The sequence below is a fragment of the Pristiophorus japonicus genome, chromosome 1, assembly GCF_044704955.1.
Source record: "Pristiophorus japonicus isolate sPriJap1 chromosome 1, sPriJap1.hap1, whole genome shotgun sequence".
NCBI classification, from domain to species: Eukaryota; Metazoa; Chordata; class Chondrichthyes; family Pristiophoridae; genus Pristiophorus; species Pristiophorus japonicus.
Genome location: NC_091977.1, coordinates 377,819,814 through 377,840,175, shown reverse-complemented (window position 1 = coordinate 377,840,175; position 20,362 = coordinate 377,819,814). Strand labels below are relative to the sequence as shown.

The 20,362-nt window shown below is 46.7% G+C and overlaps 1 protein-coding gene across 1 annotated transcript in view; it reads right to left on the bottom strand.

The window, feature by feature from the left end:
• LOC139265963 (adenosine deaminase-like) overlaps nucleotides 1–20,362 on the bottom strand; it is a 128,829-nt gene that overhangs the window by 23,634 nt on the left and 84,833 nt on the right. Inside the window, exons 6-7 of the mRNA XM_070883651.1 lie at nucleotides 17,252–17,353; nucleotides 17,084–17,151 (exon numbers count right to left, since the gene is read on the bottom strand). Of these exons, the coding sequence (XP_070739752.1) occupies nucleotides 17,084–17,151; nucleotides 17,252–17,353 (170 nt within the window). The remainder of the gene's footprint in view (nucleotides 1–17,083; nucleotides 17,152–17,251; nucleotides 17,354–20,362) is intronic.

Genomic DNA, 20,362 nt, shown 5'->3' with positions numbered 1-20,362 from the left:
CACATCACCGGTTGAATTTAATGAATGGGTCAGCCCCATTATTCCTGTGCTGAAAAGTAATGGCACAGTCAGAATCTGTGGCGACTACAAGGCTATGATCAACAGCGTTTTGAAACAGGATCAGTACCCGTTATTGAAGGCTGATGACTTGTTTGCAATGCTAGCCGGGGGGGAAGTCGTTCACCAAACTGGACTTGACGTCAGCCTACATGACACAGGAGCTGGTCAAGACGTCGAAGAGACTGACGTGTATTAACACGCATAAAGGACTGTTTATTTATCACAGGTGCCCTTTTGGAATTTGCTCGGCTGCAGCAATATTTGAGGAACATGGAGAGTCTACTGATGTCCGTTCCCAGAACTGTCGTGTTCCAAGAGAACATCCTGATCACAGGTTGTGACTCTGAGGAACATCTGAACAACCTGGAAGAGGTTCTACATTGTTTGGACAAAGTGGGACTCAGACTGAAACGCTCGAAGTGTGTCTTCATGGTCGAATTCCTGGGGAGGAACATTGCTGCTGACCCACGGAATCGAAAACCAAGGCCATCAAGAATGCACCCAAGCTGCAGAATGTGACGGAGCTGCATTCGTTCCTCGGTCTACTCAACTACTTCAATAACTTCTTACCTAAATTAAGCACCTTATTAGAACCACTGCACATGCTGCTAAGAAAAGGCGACAACTGGGTGTGGGGTGCGTCTCAAGACAGAGCTTTTGAGAAAGCTACTAATCTGCTTTGCTCTAACAAGTTGCTGGTACATTATGACCCATGTAAATGTTTAGTATCGGCCTGTGATGCTTCGTCTTATGTAATTGGTTATCTAATCCAACAAGCTAATGAGTCGCGTAAACTTCAACCAGTTGCATATACTTCAAAAAGTTTGTCTAAAGCGGAAAGAGCCTATAACATGGTAGAGAAAGAAGCACTAGCCTGTGTATGGGGTTAAAAAGATGCATCAGTACTGTCATGTATTCAACTATCATTGCAACCCATGTATAAGCTGATCTAAGTTGTACATTTGGAACATTGACCACAAGGGGGTGAACTTGTGGGAGACACTCCTAACCTGGACTTTTAGGTATAAAAGGGGAAGCTCCACCCACCTTCATCACTTGAGGTCTTAGTAATAAAGATAACTGGTCACAGAGTGACCTTCTCTCAAGTATGGGCCTCGTGTGCTTTTATACTGTATAGTAAGGACATATCATTGGCGACGAGAAACTGGGATGTAAACCACACGAGCATGGCCACTAGCAGCACAGAAGAGAGGTACTGTGTTGGTGATGATTGGGATGATTTTATTGAGAGACTACAGCAAAGTTTTGTCACTAAGGAATGATTGGGACAGGATTCGACCGACAAACGCAGGGCTCATCTCCTGATGGTTTGTGGATCCAGAACATACTCCCAGATGAAGGACCTTCGAGCGCCAGAGAAGCCGGTGGACAAGACGTTCGAAGAGCTCAGTAAGTTGATCGGGGAACACCTTAAACCGACGAGCAGCATGCACATGGTGAGACACCAGTTTTACACGCACCGGTGGCGAGAAGGGCAAAGCGTTCCTGACTTCATGGCAGATCTCCGGTGACTGGCGAGCCTATGTAAGTTCACAGATGCATGCAGAGCGAAGATGCTGCGAGACCTTTTTATTGAGGGCATCGGGCACGCTGGGGTTTTCAGGAAACTGATTGAGACCTTGGAAGCGGCGGCTCTGATAGCCCGGACATTTATCTCAGGGGAGGAAGAGACCAGAATGATGAATGACAAAAATCTTGGCTCAAATGCGGCAAACAACCAGAGAGTCAACATTGTTAACGCGGCACACAGTTCGCTAGGCAGACAAGGGCAATCGGACATGCCCCAGCATGTAGTCGAACGCAAAGGGGGAATTCAACAGAGACAATGGCTAGCTGAACGGCGATTCATGCCATCGCAATGGACAATGTGGCCAGTAATGGGACCATCAACACCTGTTAATGGTGTGCATAAGGACAGTTACAGAGACAGTCAGAGATGATCGACTGGTAATGGACCTTTTGTTTCCAACAACGGGGCCTCCAGCACATGCTGGAGGTGTGGAGGCAAACACCCAGCCAGAGCTTGCAGGTATCAGCCTGATGTAAGCCCTACAAGGCCAAATGAATACTGGAGGAAATCGCTGGAAGCTGAAGTTCAGCGAGTTCATGTGGAGCACATATACAGTTCATATACCAGGACGCCACCAATAATGATGAAAGTGCTCCTCAATGGCATCCCAGTATTAATGGAGCTAGACACAGGGGCCAGCCAGTCCCTGATGAGTACTGAACAGTTTGACAGGTTGTGGGTGTCCAAGGCCAGGAGGCCAAAATTATTGCCGATTGTTGCACAGCTACGGACATATAAAAGGAGAATTTTCCGGTGCTAGGCAGCGCCACGGTATTTGTGACCCACAAAGATTCGGAGAACAGGTTGCCACTCTGGATTGTCCCGGGGGACGGTCCCGCACTACTGGGGAGGAGTTGGCTTGCTGTCATGAACTGGAAATGGGGCGATGTCAATGCAATTTCTTCTGTGGAGCGAGTATCATGCTCACAGGTCCTGGACAAATGTGACTCATTATTTCAACCCGGCATCGGCACTTTCATGGGGGCCAAGGTAGTGATTCACATAAATCCGACGCCAGACTAGTACAGCACAAAGCCAGAGCAGTGCTGTACGTGATGCAGGAAAAGATAGAATGCGAATTGGACCGCCTGCTGAGGGAAGGCATCATCTCGCCAGTCGAATTCAGTGACTGGGCGAGCCCAATCGTGCCGGTGCTCAAGGCAGATGGGTCGGTCAGGATATGTGGTGATTACAAGTACACCATCAATCGGGTGTCACTCCAAGACCAGTACCCGCTACCGAGAGCGGAGGACCTCTTTGCAACGCTAGCCGGTGGCAAACTTTTTTCAAAATTGGACCTGAACTCAGCTTACATGACCCAGGAGCTGGCGAGTGAGTCGAAGAAGCTGACCACCATCACGACACACAAGGGGTTGTTTGAGTATATCAGATGTCCGTTCGGGATTCGTTCGGCCGTCGCGATCTTTCAGCGAAATATGGAAAGCCTCCTCAAGTCGATTCCAAGGACGGTTGTTTTTCAAGACGACATCCTCATCACGGGTCGCGATACTGAAGAACGCCTCCACAACCTGGAGGAGGTGCTACGCAGACTGGACCGGGTAGGGCTGCGACTGAAAAAGGCGAAATGCGTCTTCTTAGCTCTAGAGGTACAATTCCTGGGGATGAGGGTAGCAGCAGACGGGATCAGACCCACTGCGTCCAAAACAGAAGCGATCCAGAGAGCACCCAGACTCCGTAACACGACGGAGTTGCGTTCGTTTCTGGGGCTCCTGAACTATTTTGGTAACTTTCTTCCCAAATTAAGCACGCTGTTAGAGCTGCTACACGTGCTCCTACGCAAAGGTCGCGATTGGGTCTGGGGGGACAGCCAGGAAAGGGCTTTTGACAGAGCACGCAACTTGTTATGCTCCAACAAACTGTTAACGTTGTATGACCCGTGTAAGAAACTTGTTCTAACGTGCGATGCATCGTCCTATGGGATCGGGTGTGTGTTGCAACATGTGAATGCCAATCATCAGTTACAGCCGGTAGCTTATGCCTCCAGAAGTCCGTCCCAGGCAGAAAGGGGCTACGGGATGGTAGAAAAGGAAACGCTAGCATGTGTATATGCAGTTAAAAAAATGCACCAGTTCCTGTTTGGCAGGAAATTTGAGCTGGAGACAGATCACAAACACCTAACGTCCCTTTTGGCCGACAACAAGGCCATAAATGCGAATGCATCAGCCCGCATATAGAGGTGGGCACTTATGTTAGCCACCTATGACTACACAATTCGGCACAGACCGGGCACTGAAAACTGCGCCGATGCACTCAGCAGGCTCCCACTAGCCACCACTGAGGGGGCAACTGAGCATGATGCTGAGATGGTCATGGCTGTTGAAGCTTTCGAAAGCGAAGGCTCAACTGTGACAGCCCGTCAGATTAAAGTCTAGACAAATAAAGACCCGCTACTGTCTTTACTTAATAAATGTGGCCTGAATGGGGACTGAGCAACCACGTACGGGGCATGCCCTGAGGAATTTAAACCGTTTCATAGGCGCAAGGATGAACTCTCGATTCAGGCCGATTGCCTACAGTGGGGAAACCGAGTGGTCATGCCTCAGAGGGGCAGAGAGGTGTTTATCAGAGAACTTCACAATGAGCACCCGGGCATTGTCATGATGAAGGCAATTGCCAGGTCACACGTTTGGTGGCCAGGGATAGATGCAGACCTGGAACTTTGTGCTCGCAGGTGCAACACGTGTGCTCAGCTGGGCAACGCACCCAGGGAAGCCCCCGCTTAGCCTCTGGTTCTGGCCCACCAAGCCATGGCCACGTCCTTTCATGGGAAAAGTGTCTTTGGTTGTAGTAGACGTCTACTCCAAATGGATTGAGTGTGCCATTTTAAATTCAAGCACATCCTCTGCCACAGTAGAAAGTCTATAGGCAATATTCGCCGCCCATGGTCTACCGGATGTCTTGGTCAGCGACAATGGCCCGTGTTTCACAAGCACTGAATTCCAGGACTTCATGGCAGGCAATGGAATCAACCATGTCAGAACGGCACCGTTCAAGCCGGCCTCAAACGGCCAGGCGGAACGAGTAGTGCAGATAATCAAACAGGGGATGCGCAGAATCCAAGGGGGTTCCCTACAAAGCCGCTTATCCGCCTCCTGTTGGCCAATGGATCCCGACCACACTCACTCACAGGGTTTCCACTCGCATAGCTGCTAATGAAAAGGACGCTCAAAACCAGGTTATCCCTTATACACCCTACTATGAAAGAAATTGTTGAGAACAGGCGTCAGTCACAATGTGACTACCATGACAGGAATGCGAGGGCGTGATGTATTGATGTCAATTGACCTCTTTTTGTCCTTAATTATGCTGCAGGGCCCAAATGGCTTGCTGGCACTGTGATTGCCAAAGAAGGGAATAGGGTTTTGGTAGTTAAACTTACCAATGGACAAATCTGCCACAAACACGTGGTCCAAACAAAAAGGATGTTCAGCAACCCCATAGAAGAAGCAGAGGAAGAACACAACGTAGAGTTTACTCCACCACAGGTGACCATACACCGGAATCAAGTGGAGGAGAGCCCAGTCACTGTGGGCAGTTCGGACAGGCCTGAGGCACCACAAACAGCAGACACTCAGGCCAACGCCCAACAACCGGAGCCCCAACTCAGGCGCTCTACAACCATCAGAGAGATTTAACCTGTGATCCCAATAAGACTTTGCGGGGGAGGTGATGTCATGTATTCAACTATCATTGTAACCCATGTATAAGCTGACCTAAGTTGTACACCTTGAGAACATTGACCACAAGGGGGTGAATTTGTGGGAGACACTCCTAACCTGGACTTTCAGTTATAAAAGGGGAAGCTCCACCCACTTTCATCACTTGAGGTTTTGGTAATACAGGTAACTGGTCATAGAGTGACCTTCTCTCAAGTATGGGCCTCGTGTGCATTTATACTATATAGTAAGGACATATTAAGTACCTGTTTAGTCTTCGGTTTGAACTGGAGACAGATCACAAGCCGCTCATTTCACTGTTCTCCGAAAACAAAGGTATCAATAGCAATGCTTCATCCCACATCCAGAGGTGGGCGCTGACATTATCCGCTTATGATTATGTCATTCGTCATAGACCTGGCACCGAGAATTGTGCCGATGCTTTGAGCCATCTGCCGTTGCCCACACCGGAGGTGGAAACGCCACAATCGGTGAACCTATTGTTAATTATGGATGCTTTTGAGAGTGAAGGAACCCCTGTCACGGCTCAACAAGTTACGACCTGGACCAGCCAGGACCCGATTTTATCGGTGGTGAAGAGCTGCATCCTCAAAGGTGATTGGTCTGCCATCCCCAAGCAAATGTGCGAAGAGACCAAACCTTACATTCGTCGCAAAGACTGTCTTTTCAGTCAGATTGTATACTGTGGGACAATCGTGTTGTTGTGCCCAAGAAAGGGAGAGAGAAATTTATATGTGAGCTACATAGCACACATCCCGGCATTGTAATGATGAACGCCATTGCCAGGTCTCATGTATGGTGGCCGGGAATTGATTGTGAGCTGGAATCATGTGTGCATCAGTGCAACACTTGCGTGTAACTCAGCAAAGCACCAGTGGAATCGCCGCTGAGTCTGTGGTCATGGCCGTCCAAACCATAGTCCAGGATCCACATTGGCTTTGCAGGTCCCTTCCTGGGGAAGATGTTTTTAGTTGTGGTGGATGCATATTCGAAGTGAATAGAGTGTATAATCATGTCATCCAGAACATCCACAGCTACCATTGAGAATCTCAGTGTCATGTTCGTGACACATGGTCTGCCTGACATCGTTGTTAGCGACAACGGATTGTGCTTCACCAGTCAGGAGTTTCAAGAATTCATGAAACTCAATGGTATCAAACATGTAAGGTCAGCACCGTTCAAACCTGCATCTAATAGGTGAGCAGAACGTGCTGTCCAAATCATAAAGCAGAGTATAAAGCGAGTAACCCAAGGGTCACTGCAGACCCACCTGTCATGCATACTGCTTAGTTACAGGACAAGACCACACACGTTTACCGGAGTCTCACCTGCTGAACTAATGATGAAGAGAGGTCTTAAGGCCAAGCTATCTCTTGTACATCCTGACATGAATAATCATGTTGAATATAGAAGACAAAGTCAGCAAGAGTATCACAATCGCGCAGCTGTGTCAAGCGATATTTCTGTAATGATCCTGTATATGTTCTGAATTATGGTCAGGGTCCCAAGTGGATTGCTGGTACTGTCATGGCCAAGGAGGGCAACAGAGTATTTATTGTCAAGCTCAAAAATGGGCAAACATGCAGGAAACATATGGATCAGACAAAGCTGCAGCACACAGATGAACCGGAACAGTCGGAGGAAGAGACAATCGACGACCAACCAATCTACCCCCAGTCATCAGAGGACTCAGTGGTCATCAGTGAATCAGGACTTTCAATCATTGACATGTTCAATGAAAATGGACTTTCAATTCCTGACATGGCCATTGCCACTCCCACCAGGTCAACCACCCAGCCACCAGTCACAACAGATTCTGAACCCTTACCCAAAGCTGGAGTTGAACTGAGACGGTTAACCCGGGAGCGGAAAGCCCCGGACTATCTCAATTTATAATGTGTTAATATCTCAGAGAGGGGTATTGTCATGTATGTACTTTTGGGATCATTAGCCACTAGATGGTGTCACTGTTGGAGGCCATTGGGCTGCATGTACGTGTGTGCAGCCCGAGTATAAAAGGCCAGCCATTTTGTATATTAGTCACTTTGGGCCTTAATAAAGAAGAGCTAAGGTCATACCTCTTGGAGTTAAACAGTACTCAGTCTAACAGTTATTGCATACACAACAGTACTGGAGCAAAGTCTTAGTTGCTTACACCTTTTATGTTAAATTTGGTGATAGATGGCTGGTGCCATCACTAATAAGACAGTAAGCAAATGCCCCCTTTTAACAAGACACAAGCAATAAACCACAAATTAAACTAAATTTAAACAAAACAAAATCAACTCAAAATTTTGTTTCCGGAGGTGATGAAGCACTTCAGTCCCTCTGGTGCCCACCGGTCATAGAAGGCCTCAAGCCTACCGACGGACACCATGTGCTCCATCTCCAAGGTCACCCGAGCACCAACATAACCATGGAAGCGAGGCAGGCAGTCAGGCCGAACAACGCCCTTGACTGCCCGCTGCCTGGACTTGTTGATGGCCACCTTGGCCAGGCCCAAGAGCAGTCCAACAAGGAGGTCCTCTGATCTGCCCATTCCCCTCCGCACTGGGTGCCCAAGGATCTGGAGCGTGGAACTGAAGTGCATCAAAAATTGAGGAGCAGGCCCTTCAAAAATTGGAAGACTGGCTGCAGCCTCTTACACTCAATGTATACATGGAAACGGACTCTTCCAGGCCGCAGAAATTCCAGGCAGCCTGGGAGTCCATGAACCTACTTAAAAATTAGTTGCACAGGACCACTGCATACAACACCTCCGACGCCAAGTCCACAATAGAAAAGGGGAGGACTCCCGCGTAAATAATCCTCCATTGGGGACCCCCGCCTTCTGCGGTAGGCAAGGTGGATGTCCGCATGTTAGATAAAGAAGACAAATTGGAGAGTGTGCAAGAGCAGCCCATACAGGAAATCCCTCCATGCAGAGTGGAAAGGCACAGAAGAGGCACCTGAAAAAAGGCTCAATTTGTGAGGCAACAGCTCTCGGGGAGGGTTCGGGGTCTGGGGTCAATGAGAAATTCCATTTAAACGGAGGGCAGCTCAGACGGGATCGCTCCACACGTCTGAGCCTCCTCAACGCACCTAGTGTAGTCAGGACCAAGTGCCTTTTAGCGTCTCGATGGCTTTGTCCTCAGACTGGATGCCATGCCAAGAGATGCGCTGTGCCAGGTCCATCTGCCAACATCCAGCCTACTTCTCCACCATCCAGTACGTCCCTGACTCTGGTCACCTTGCCAGCTAGGGTAACCCCTGCCCCTCCATCAGCAACCTGAAACCACTATCGTGGAGGGTGTGGATTCTTGAGCAGCAGCTCCCAGAGGCTAGCTGCCACTCCTGACAGGGAGAAGTGGAGCGGACGGCTCTGATATGCAGTGCATGCTCTGACCATCTGTTTAGGGCCAGTTGGACTTTATTGTGACGACCCAGGCAACCAACCAGAGATTCCTGGAGCTCCTCAAAGGGGATGAGGGGAGACTTGGTCGGGGGAATGAGGGCATCCACTGCCTCACTGGTGATGGACTCCAAATCGTCCCCAGTGCCCTCCACCAAGTTGCCCTCCTCCTCCAGGAGGTCGTCGCCAGCGGCCGACCTGCGCACCACACAGGGTGAAGCAGACAGCTCGGCCTCACCAGTCGGTCCCGCCTCTGTCACGATCCCACCTCCAGGAGCGATGGCAGAGAAGTCATCCCTGAGCTTCTCCAGGGGGCTTGGATCAGAGGGCAGCAGCAGTTCGGGGTCCGCTCCGCCTCACGCACCGGGTTGTGTAGCGAAACCAGGGAGAGAACCATCCCAAGTTCCCCCAACACACCCAGCACAAACCCTCCCCCTCCTCGCCTCCCACGCCACCACCTACCAACCCAGTGGGCAGAGGTTTCTATTAAAATTATCGACTACGGCGGATGCCAGGGTGTGGCTGGACGAGCTTAGTCCCATCGGCCTCGCCTGCCCCAGCCTCCAGGATGCCCGACCCAGCGACAAGTGACGGTGTTACTTTGTGCAGATCCACAGCACCCCCACCCCATTGGGTGGGCTTCCTTCCCAGTCCCAGGAGGCGCAGGTTGGACAGACGGATCTATCTCACCCTCCGGAGGAATGGGCAACTCCCGCCAACTGTGCGAGTTGGTGGTGGGGTGGTGGTGGGGGGGTTGGGGGGGGCAGGACTGGTGACCTCCACCTCGGCAGAGGCTTCCACCTCCATATCCTCCTTCTGTTTTTGGCTCCATATCCTGAGCCCAACCGCGTGATGCAAGTTTTCCGCAGGAGCGGGCACGATCGTGGGCTTGAAATCGCTCGCAGGCATGGGATCACGAATGAGCGGATGTATGGTACCATACGCACTCTCTGGGGGTATCAGCCTGAGGTGTTTAGTCTTCCTCCTCGCCTTCCTTCCACACAGATGCTCTTCCCCAACCCCCCACCCCTCCCCCCCGCCAGAGGCCGCGATGACATTGGCCTCCGACTTCGACCGCAAATTTGGTGTTACTGTCGTGGGGCAGAGGCAATGGCGGTGCCAACCTTAGCCGCCTTATTTGTCTTTTCAGCCTTAGAGGCAGGGCGGTTTTTACGTACATGCCCCACCTTATTGCAGGCGTGGCATCGCACATCGTCCGACGTCCAGAAGAGGCGATAGGGAGCTCCCCTGGTGGATAACCACAAATCCATCCTCCACGTCCTCCTCCCTTGCCAGTTGAATGCAAAACTGGTGCCGGAAGGAGAAGACATGACGGAGACTGGCCTCCCTGAAGCTGAGTGGGATCAGCGCTATCCCCAACCTCACCTTCCCAAGTTGGTGTAAGCGGGGGAGGAGGAGCATATTCGTGATCAAGGGTGGAACATTGGATAAAATAATCCTCGAGAGGATCCACCTGCGGGAAGGTCCCACCCAACGTGAGTCCATTATTAAGGACCAGGAACACCGCCCGCTCAGACCTCAGGAACATTTTCGAGGTGGCAACAATGGCTGAAGGTCTGAGAATCCCAGTCATGGCTTTGACGCTCGCCTTGATGGTCATGTTGGGGTGAGGGTGACTCTGTCCCCCAGGTTTTTTGGTGATCAGGGTGAAAGGTGACAGGGCAGCAGAAGTGGTTGCAACTGCCATGCCTGTGTATGTCCTCGCTTGCCCAGTCACCGGCGAAGTTGGTGTCGTCATTGCTGGTGCTAAAGGGCTACACTCACCCAAGGTTTCAGGCCTGAGACTAATATGACCTTTCATAAAAACCGAGGGGATTTAAGCAAAAAAAAGCAAAGAAAAAAGCCACCTCCCTCTGTTGTGACAGGATGGGAGAGATGTCTTCTCCCCTCGGCTTAAACAAAACAATAATAACAACAAAAGTAGAGGTTGCCTCTCAAAAATGATAGAGGGAAGGAAGGAAAGAAGGAAGAAGGCTGCAGAGGTGTGGTCGCCACTCAAAATCGGGCTCGATGAGTAGGTGGGTGTGTTACAGGGGTGCACTTACAAGTCTTTAGGATCTTCCTGGTAGGGGGAGGGGATGGCTTCACCCGGGACAGCTGGAACTGCCCAGGCACAGTCCACCACCAAGTATTATTAATGGAAAAAAGTAATAAACTTCACCCAGGTAACCCACTCAAGTAGAATGCAATGCTGGCGAACTAGTAATGACCCCATTAAAGTTTTAGAAATAAGTTTCTCTCAAGCTGAACTGCTATGTCTGTCTGCCGCTGCAAACTCGGAGGCTCACGCACCGTGCTCTGTATAAACGTTGCACTGACTGTGACTTCCGAGGGAAGCGCTTCCTCATCCCTTTAAGTAGTCACCAGTTAAGGACTCTGGAAGCCTGTACCAACTGCTTTTTCCAGACGTTTTTTGGCGGTCACTAAATGAGAGGGTTGCACCAGGACTGACATCAGGATCGCACTGATCGTCAGCAGCCAGGCGCTACTGGTTTGTGCCCCCAGTGCAACTTGAATGAATTTTTGGTCAGGGCGCTAAAAGCCAGTCGGTAACCTCTTATGCTCCCTCTGGCTGCCAGCAGAGCCATTAGACAACCGAAAATCCAGCCCCTTGGTGTTTGTGGCTGGGACTGAAGACAATGGCTTTGGTCTTCCTTATGTTGAGTTGGAGGAAATTGTAACTCATCCAATACAGGAGGTCAGACAACCTATCTGATAACACAGAGGCAGTCAAGGAGTCAAGCAAATTGGTGGAGTAGTAAAGCTGACTATCATCAGCATGCATGTGGAGCCTGAGCCCATGCCTGCAGATGATAACCTAAGCATATAGATAAAGTTTATGGCCTAGAATTCTGGAGGTTTGCGGCACTCGTTAGCACCATGAATGGCGAAACAACGGGTGGCAGGTACCGCGCCAGCTGGCAATTTCAGCAGTGCTGCCATCAACTGATATCGGCGAGAGTATTTTAATAAGATGGAGCGTGACAACAATTAGCATGCAACGCCGAGTTGACGGCAGCTGTTCCATTTTGGAGTTCTCCGCTCTCATTGCCACCCGCGCTAATTCATGCCAGTGACTGCTGTCGCTAAAAGATCTTTCGGCAGCGTTAACAGCCATGAGAAGTCTGATAGGACTAATGAGGATGGATGCCGGAACTTCAAACGCCTCCTTTGTTAAGGTTCTTCTGCTAAACAATCATGTTTTTCCCATCAGTGGTGGGTACAGGGGGAGCGGCGGGGGGAGGGGGAGGGAGGTGGGGGATGTTGCATTTTTGGGCAGATTTCCAGGAGACCTAATGTTTGTGGGTCAGTAACTCAATGGGTGAACTCCATTGCAACGATTGAAAATGATCTGTGAGAAAATCTCTTTTATCTGCATTCATGTCATAAACAAATAAATAAAATCGACAAACATCGGGCGGTGGCTAATAATTTTGGCAAGTGTTCAGGTCGCTCCTTTCTTCCTCACTCCCCTACGCTGCGAGCGGGAGACCAAGGTTACCTTTGGTCTCCTGAGAGTAGCACTGCAAAGAGCTCGTTGCACCAGCAAATCACCACCACGCTGATGATAATGAGCAGGCAGTACCAAAATGCCAGTACTGCCTGCGCTCTCTCGGCCGACGAACCTTATCCTTGGGACCACAACTGTTTACAATATACATAGATGACCTGAAAGAGGGGACAGAGTGTAGTGTAACAAAATTTGCAGATGACACAAAGATTAGTGGGAAAGCGGGTTGTGTAGAGGACACAGAGAGGCTGCAAAGAGATTTGGATAGGTTAAGCGAATGGGCTAAGGTTTGGCAGATGGAATACAATGTCGGAAAATGCGAGGTCATCCACCTTGGGAAAAAAAAAGCAGTAAAAGGGAATATTTTTTTAATGGGGAGAAATTACAACATGTTGCGATGCAGAGGGATCTAGGGGTCCTTGTGCATGAATCCCAAAAAGTTAGTTTGCAGGTGCAGCAGGTAATCAGGAAGGCGAATGGAATGTTGGCCTTCATTGCGAGAGGGGTGGAGTACAAAAGCAGGGAGGTTCTGCTGCAACTGTACAGGGTATTGGTGAGGCCGCACCTGGAGTACTGCGTGCAGTTTTGGTCACCTTACTTAAGGAAGGATATACTAGCTTTGGAGTGGGTACAGAGACGATTCACTAGGCTGATTCCGGAGATGAGGGGGTTACCTTATGATGATAGATTGAGTAGACTGGGGCCTACTCCTGTTCCTAATTCTTATGTTCTTCTGTTCTTGGCTGTCAATGTTACCGGCAGATTTCCAGCATTCCTCAATTTCTAGGCCTATAAATTTTTTATATTTAAAATATAACATAAAAACATAGAAAATAGGTGCAGGAGTAGGCCATTCGGCCCTTCGAGCCTGCACCACTATTTAATATGATCATGGCTGATCATTTTTGCAACTTTAGTACCCCATTCCTGCTTTCTCTCCATATCCCTTGATCCCTTTAGCCGTAAGGGCCACATCTAACTCCCTTTTGAATATATATAACGAACTGGCCTCAATAACTTTCTGTGGTAGAGAATTCCACAGGTTCACCACTCTCTGGGTGAAGAAGTTTCTCCTCATCTCGGTCCTAAATAGCTTACCCCTTACCCTTAGACTGTGACCCCTGGTTCTGGACTTCCCCAACATCGGGAATATTCTTCCTACATCTAACCTGTCCAATCCCGTCAGAATTTTATATGTTTCAATGAGATCCACTCTTCTTCTTCTAAATTCCATTGAATATAAGCCCAGTTGATCCAGTCTTTTTTCATATGTCAGTCCTGCCATCCCGGGCAGTCTGGTAAACCTTCGCTGCACTCCCTCAATAGCAAGAATGTCCTTCCTCAGATTAGGAGACCAAAACTATACACAATATTCAAGGTGTGGCCTCACCAAGGCCCTGTACAACTGCTCACTGCAAGACCTCCCCGCTCCTATACTCAAATCCTCTTGCTATGAAGGCCAACATGGCATCTGCCTTCTTCACCGCCTGCTGTACCTGCATGCCAACTTTCAATGACTGATATACCATGATACCGAGGTCTCGTTGCACCTCCCCTTTTCCTAATATCACCATTCAGATAATATTCTGCCTTCCTGTTTTTGTCACCAAAGTGGATAACCTCACATTTACCTACATTATTCTGCATCTGCCATGCATTTGCCCACTCACCTAACCTGTCCAAGTCACTCTGCAGCCTCTTAGCATCCTCTTCACAGCTCACAATGCCACCCAGCTTAGTGTCATCTGCAAACTTGGATATATTACATTCAATTCCTTTGTCTAAATCATTAATGTATATTGTAAATAGCTGGGGTCCCAGCACTGAACCTTGTGGCACCCCATAGTCACTGCCTGCCATTCTGAAAAGGACCCGTTTATTCCTAATCTTTGCTTCCTGTCTGCCAACCAGTTCTCTATCCACGTCAATACATTACCCCCAATACTATGTGCTTTAATTTTGCACACTAATCTCTTGTGTGTGACCTTGTCATAAGCCTTTTGAAAGTCCAAATACACCACATCCACTGGCTCTCCCTTGTCCACTTTACTAGTTACATACTCAAAAAATTCTAGAAGATTTGTCAAGCATGATTTTCCTTTCATAAATCCATGCTGACTTGGACCGATCATGTTACTGCTTTCCAAATGCACTGCTATTAGATCTTTAATAATTGATTCCAACATTTTCCCCACTACCGATGTCGGTCTATAATTCCCTGTTTTCTCTCTCCCTCCTTTTTTAAAAAGTGAGGTTACATTAGCTACCCTCCAACCCATAGGAACTGATCCAGAGTCTATAGAATGTTGGAAAGTAAGGACCAATGCATCCACTATTTCTAGTGCCACTTCTTTAAATACTCTGGGATGCAGACTATCAGGCCCTGGAGTTTTATCAGCCTTCAGTCCCATCAATTTCTCTAACACAATTTCCTGATTAATAAGGATTTCCTTCAGTTCCTCCTTCTCACTAGACCCTTGGTCCTCTATTATTTCCGGAAGGTTATTTGTGTCTTTAAATGTTACTTTAAATTTGGACCCCATGTTTGGTTTTGTTACATTAAAGGTGCTATTGTAATGCAAGTTGTTGTTTATTGCTCGTTGCTTTTTAAAGCTAGAGAAGATATATTTATTGTTTAGTACGCAAAATGTTACTTCAAAGGCATTTTTCCTATGTAAATAGGTTTTGATTCCAAAGCAAGTAGAAATTAATTAGCCCTAGCTTTGTCCAGAAATATATTAAATTCAGGTAAAATGATTAATAATGTGTCAATAACTGGGGTAACACAGGTGGGGGAGTTTAGGAAACCGTTAAGTTGATAAACTGGGTTTAACTAAGGGAGACTCCTCTTGTTCTCCTGCAGCTCAGTTTTCAATTTCAACAGGTATGAGAAGTACATCCCAGGAATGGTATTCCCAGTTCACCAGTTCTTCTTGTATCGCTGATTAACAACTCAACTGAAGGTGGTTCTCAAGGAGATTCATGAGCAATTATGATTTACCACAATAAGAATTGCAGTAAAGACTTAAGGGTAAAATTGTGTGCCTTTGTGCCTTCTGTTAGCGCCCCCGGGCGGGGCTAACGGAACGCAAATAGCTTTGCGACCGGGCGCAGTGATAACATTGACTCCCGCCATATTCGGCAGGAGTTTTGCGGTGCCATTGCACCCCGCTCTCCTTCGCCCAGAGATTATGGCGTTATCATCATGTTCATTGCCCTGGTAGAGTCCTGGAATTGCATTCTGCACCCTGCAGCAGCACTGGGCGAAAACACCGACAGCTGCAGAAGGCGTACATCGGGCGGCAGGTTGATTCGGGGGCGATGCTTAAAGACGAGGTGGCTGAGGTAAGTAAATTTAAAAAATTACCTTCTCTCTTGCAGCCTTTTTCACAGGTTTCTGCCCGCGATCGATCAGCCCGGCACTCTGCTTGAGTGTGGGATCGCGGCTGCCGTTGTTGAGAAGGTAACTGTTTTCTTTTGCAGAACCTGCAGCGATGGCTCTTCCCTTTAAGGGAGGGAAGGAGCCTTTTAACACGGCAGTACTGCATGGTCCAGTGTGCAACGCTGCTGAACTCACAGCCACACCTGCTGTCAATTGCGCTCCAGGAAGGAAGTGGAGGGCCTGATTTAGTGCTCCACTTTCTCCTTGGAGCGCAAACGGCAAATGTTTCAAAAGTCTGAAATGATTACCGTCTGCCGCTAATTTTTCAAACTTTTAAAAGTTAATGCCCCAAACAGTACGATACCCAATTTCACCCCCTCTGTATTATTAGTTGAGTTAGCGAGCTTTCATGTCATTTGTTATTTTTGTATCCAAACAGGGTGCATGAGTTAAAAGTTCGTCAAAAATAGTGCAAGCTGTTATACTGTCTCTTGCACGGCTTATCTGCTAGTATTAATAAACCTGTTCCATAGTTTATAGTCCAAACCATGGTTTAATCGCCATGATTTGTTGGCTGCTATGATCATTGGTTTTGAACATACGTTCATTATAATGGGAAAAGAAATCTGAAGCTATATTTGCTTTTTTGAAACTTTACCATTTATAATTGTAAACAGGAGCTGAAAGATGAATCACCTGTCTCCCATTTGCTAGTATATATATAATCTACTCCATATATATATATATATATATATATATATATATATATACACATATAGTCAAAACATTCCTCTGCTTTTCAAGCGGAAAAGTAGTTTCATATTCATATATTTTTCTGTAAAAATAATTAACATCACTGTACATTGTGCTTATTTTTGTCTTCCTGGGACAGCCATTTTTTTTTAAAATGTTATCGCACACAGTGTGACATTAATAGAAATATTATTATGCACATGAGCTGCTCAGTAGATTTCTTTGCTTCCACTGATCAGTAAGACTGTAAGGAAACAGAATAAGGAGAAGGCGCAAATTTAAGATAATCACAAAAAAGAGTGTTAGAAACAAATTCTTTAGACCAAGGTGATTCGAATATGGTATTCTCTGCTACAAAATTCAGCTAAAACAGAGTCCATGAATTACTTGAAAAGGGAATTAAGTGGTCGCTTGAAAAATAAGAATATTAAAGTAGGAGAATGGGATTAGACGACACTCTCATTTTGGAGGTGGAAGCAACTTTTTTGTAAAAGGCTTTCAATGGTTAAAAGCGAGCCATTGACTCGAGAAACTGATCGGGCTGCATCATACAACCAGAACAAACATAGAAATGCTCCACTGACCCCTGTAGGCCAATAACACCAAAACAAATAAACTCATCCATGGCAATCACAGGCTACACAATGTCAAATAAATAGGATGTGAAAAGACTTACGTGACAACTGGATGATTTGTATAATCAGAATCGCATGCTCCTGTGAGAACACTTGAGAGGGGGCATGCCTTTTTATAAAAAATAAAAATATAAATAGCAAAAACATTCTTTCAAATACAACTATAAGGTTAATTGTCATTTGTATTTACTAGAAGCATTTTGTTTTACCTCAATATGGATTTGCTTCAATAGCAGTTCCTTATAGAGTGCGGGATCCTTAATGATTGAGTATCCATGACCGATTCTTTCAGCATTTAATCTTTCCACAGCCTATCGAAGTAATAAATTCAAGAAAAAATGTGTTACTCTTCAGAGTGCTCACTCTGGAATCATAAAAAGGTGAATATTCAAAATGTCCAAGTCCACTTGGAATGTAAATTGTTCACAGGCAGCACACATTGACTTGTTTTTACAATTGGAGAAGGTTTTCAAACACATTACGCTTGGTATTTGGGAAATGAAGGGGGCAATCCATTTTTAGAAATAAGGCTACTTTCAAAATAACTCCAGCATCCTCCAATTCTGTCATTCTGCCTCTGACCAACACCACCAAAAACAAGCTGGTCATCCATCCAGTTGCTGTGTGTGAGACATTGCTGTGCACAGCATGGTTGCCATGTTTGCCAAAGTAACAACAGCGACTGCACGTCAAAGCAATTAATCATATGTAAAGCCCTTTGGGACATCACTAAGAGACATGGTAAGCCAATACATAAATGTAAGTTCTTTCTCATAACAACTGCTTGGGGTAACTTAACTATTTCTAAGTCTATTATTTATCATGTTTTAATCAAAGCTTTTTTTTTGTTCCTCATAATCCAGTGGCTTACTCTGACTCACAAGTTACAAATTGATGAAAAATATAATTTTTCTTGTTGATGTGGAAGCCGATAAAGTAATGTGTGACATTTCAATATGAACACTTTGTATAGCAATGGTGACCATGAAATTGCCAGATTGTTGTAAAAACCCATCTGGTTCACTAATGTTCTTTTGGGAAGGAAATCTGCCATGCATATGATTCCAGACCCACAGCAATGTATTTGAAACTTAACTGCCCTCTGAAGTGGCCTAGCAAGCTACTCAGTTGTAACAAACCGCTATGAAAAACAATAATAATAATAAAATTGGATGGACTCCACCCGGCATTGAACTAGGCATTAGCTTCGGACATGACAATGGCACACACAGCCCAGTCGACCTTGTAAAGTCCTCCTCACTAACATCTGGGGATTTGTACCAAAATTGGAAGAGCTGTCCCACAAACTGGACAAGATACTGCCTGACATAGTCATACTCGCAGAATCATTTATTTAAGCCAATGTCCCAGGCTTCTCCATCACCATCCCTGGGTGTGCCCTGTCCCATGGCAGGACAGACCCACCAGAGGTGGTGGCACAGTGGTATACAGTTAGGAGGTCTTCAACATCGACTCCGGACCACATGAAGGGGCGAAAGGTGGGGGAGGAACTTAAAACAATCACAATCCTAAGGAGGTGGTACTCAGTAAAATAATGGAACTAAAGGTGGATAAATCCCCTGAAGCTGATGGCTTGCATCCTAGGGTCATAGAAAAGTAGTGGCAGGGATTGTGGATGCATTGGTTGTAATTTACCAAAATTCCCTGGATTCTGGGGAGGTCCAAGCAGATTAGAAAAGTACAAATGTAATGTCCCTATTTAAAAAAGGAGGCAGACAAAAAGCAGGAAACTATAGACCAGTTAACTTAACATCTGTGGTTGGGGAAATGTTGGAGTCCATTATTAAAGAAGCAGTAGCAGGACATTTAGAAAAGCATAATTCAATCAGGCAGAGTAATGAAGGGGAAGTCATGTTTGACAAATTTGCTGGAATTCTTTGAGGATGTAACAAACAGGGTGGATAAAGGTGAACCAGTGGATGTGGTGTATTTGGACTTCCAGAAGGCATTTGACAAGGTGCCACATAAAAGGTTACTGCACAAGATAAAAGTTCACGGGGTTGGGGGTAATATATTAGCATGGATAGAGGATTGGCTAACTAACAGAAAACAGAGAGTCGGGATAAATGGTTCATTCTCTGGTTGGCAATCAGTAACTAGTGGGGTGCCACAGGGATCAGTGCTGGGACCCCAACTATTTACAATTTATATTAACGACTTGGATGAAGGACTGAGTGTAATGTAGCCAAGTTTGCTGCCGATACAAAGATGGGAGGAAAAGCAATGTGTTAGGAGACCAAAAACCTGCAAAAGGACATAGACAAGCTAAGTGAGTGGGCAAAAAATTGGCAGATGGAGTATAATGTTGGAAAGTGTGAGGTTATGCACTTTGGCAGAAAAAAATCAAAGAGCAAGTTATTATTTAAATGGACAAAAATTGCAAAGTGCTGCAGTACAGCAGGACCTGGGGATCCTGGTGCATGAAACACAAAAGGTTCGTATGCAGGTACAATCAGTGATCAGGAAGGCCAATGGAATCTTGGCCTTTATTGCAAAGGGGATGGAGTATAAAAGCAGGGAAGTCTTGCTACAGTTATACAGGGTATTGGTGAGGCCACTCCTAGAATAGTGCATGCAGTTTTGGTTTCCATATTTACGAAAGGATATACTTGCTTTAGAGGCATTTCAGAGAAGGTTCACTAGGTTGATTCCGGAGATCAGGGGGTTGACTTATGAAGATAGGTTGAGTAGGTTGGGCCTCTACTCATTGGAATTCAGAAGAACGAGAGGTGATCTTATCGAAACGTATAAGATTATGAGGAGGCTTGACAAGGTGGATGCAGAGAGGATGTTTTCACTGATAAGGGAGACTAGAACTAGAGGGTATCATTTTAGAATAAGGGGCCATCCATTTAAAACTGAAATAAGTAGGAATTTCTTCTCTCAGAGGGTTGTAAATCTGTGGAATCTGCTGCCTCTAAGAGCTGTGGAAGCTGGGTCATTGAATAAATTTAAGACAGAGATAGACAGTTTCTTAACCGATAAGGGAATAAGGGGTTATGGGGAGTGGGCAAGGAAGTAGATCTGAGTCCATGATCGGATAAGCCATGATCATATTGAATGGCGGAGCAGGCTCGAGGGGCCAGGTGGCCTACTCCTGCTCCTATTTTTTATGTTGTTATATTCTTATGAAGTCTCATGGCTTCAGGTCAAGCATGGGCAAGGAACCCTCATGCTGGTTAACACCTACAGCCCTCCCTCAGCTGATGAATCAGCACTCCTCCATGTTGAAGACCACTTGGAAGAAGCTCTGAGGGTAGCAAGGGCACAGAATGTAATCTGGGTGGGGGACCTCAATG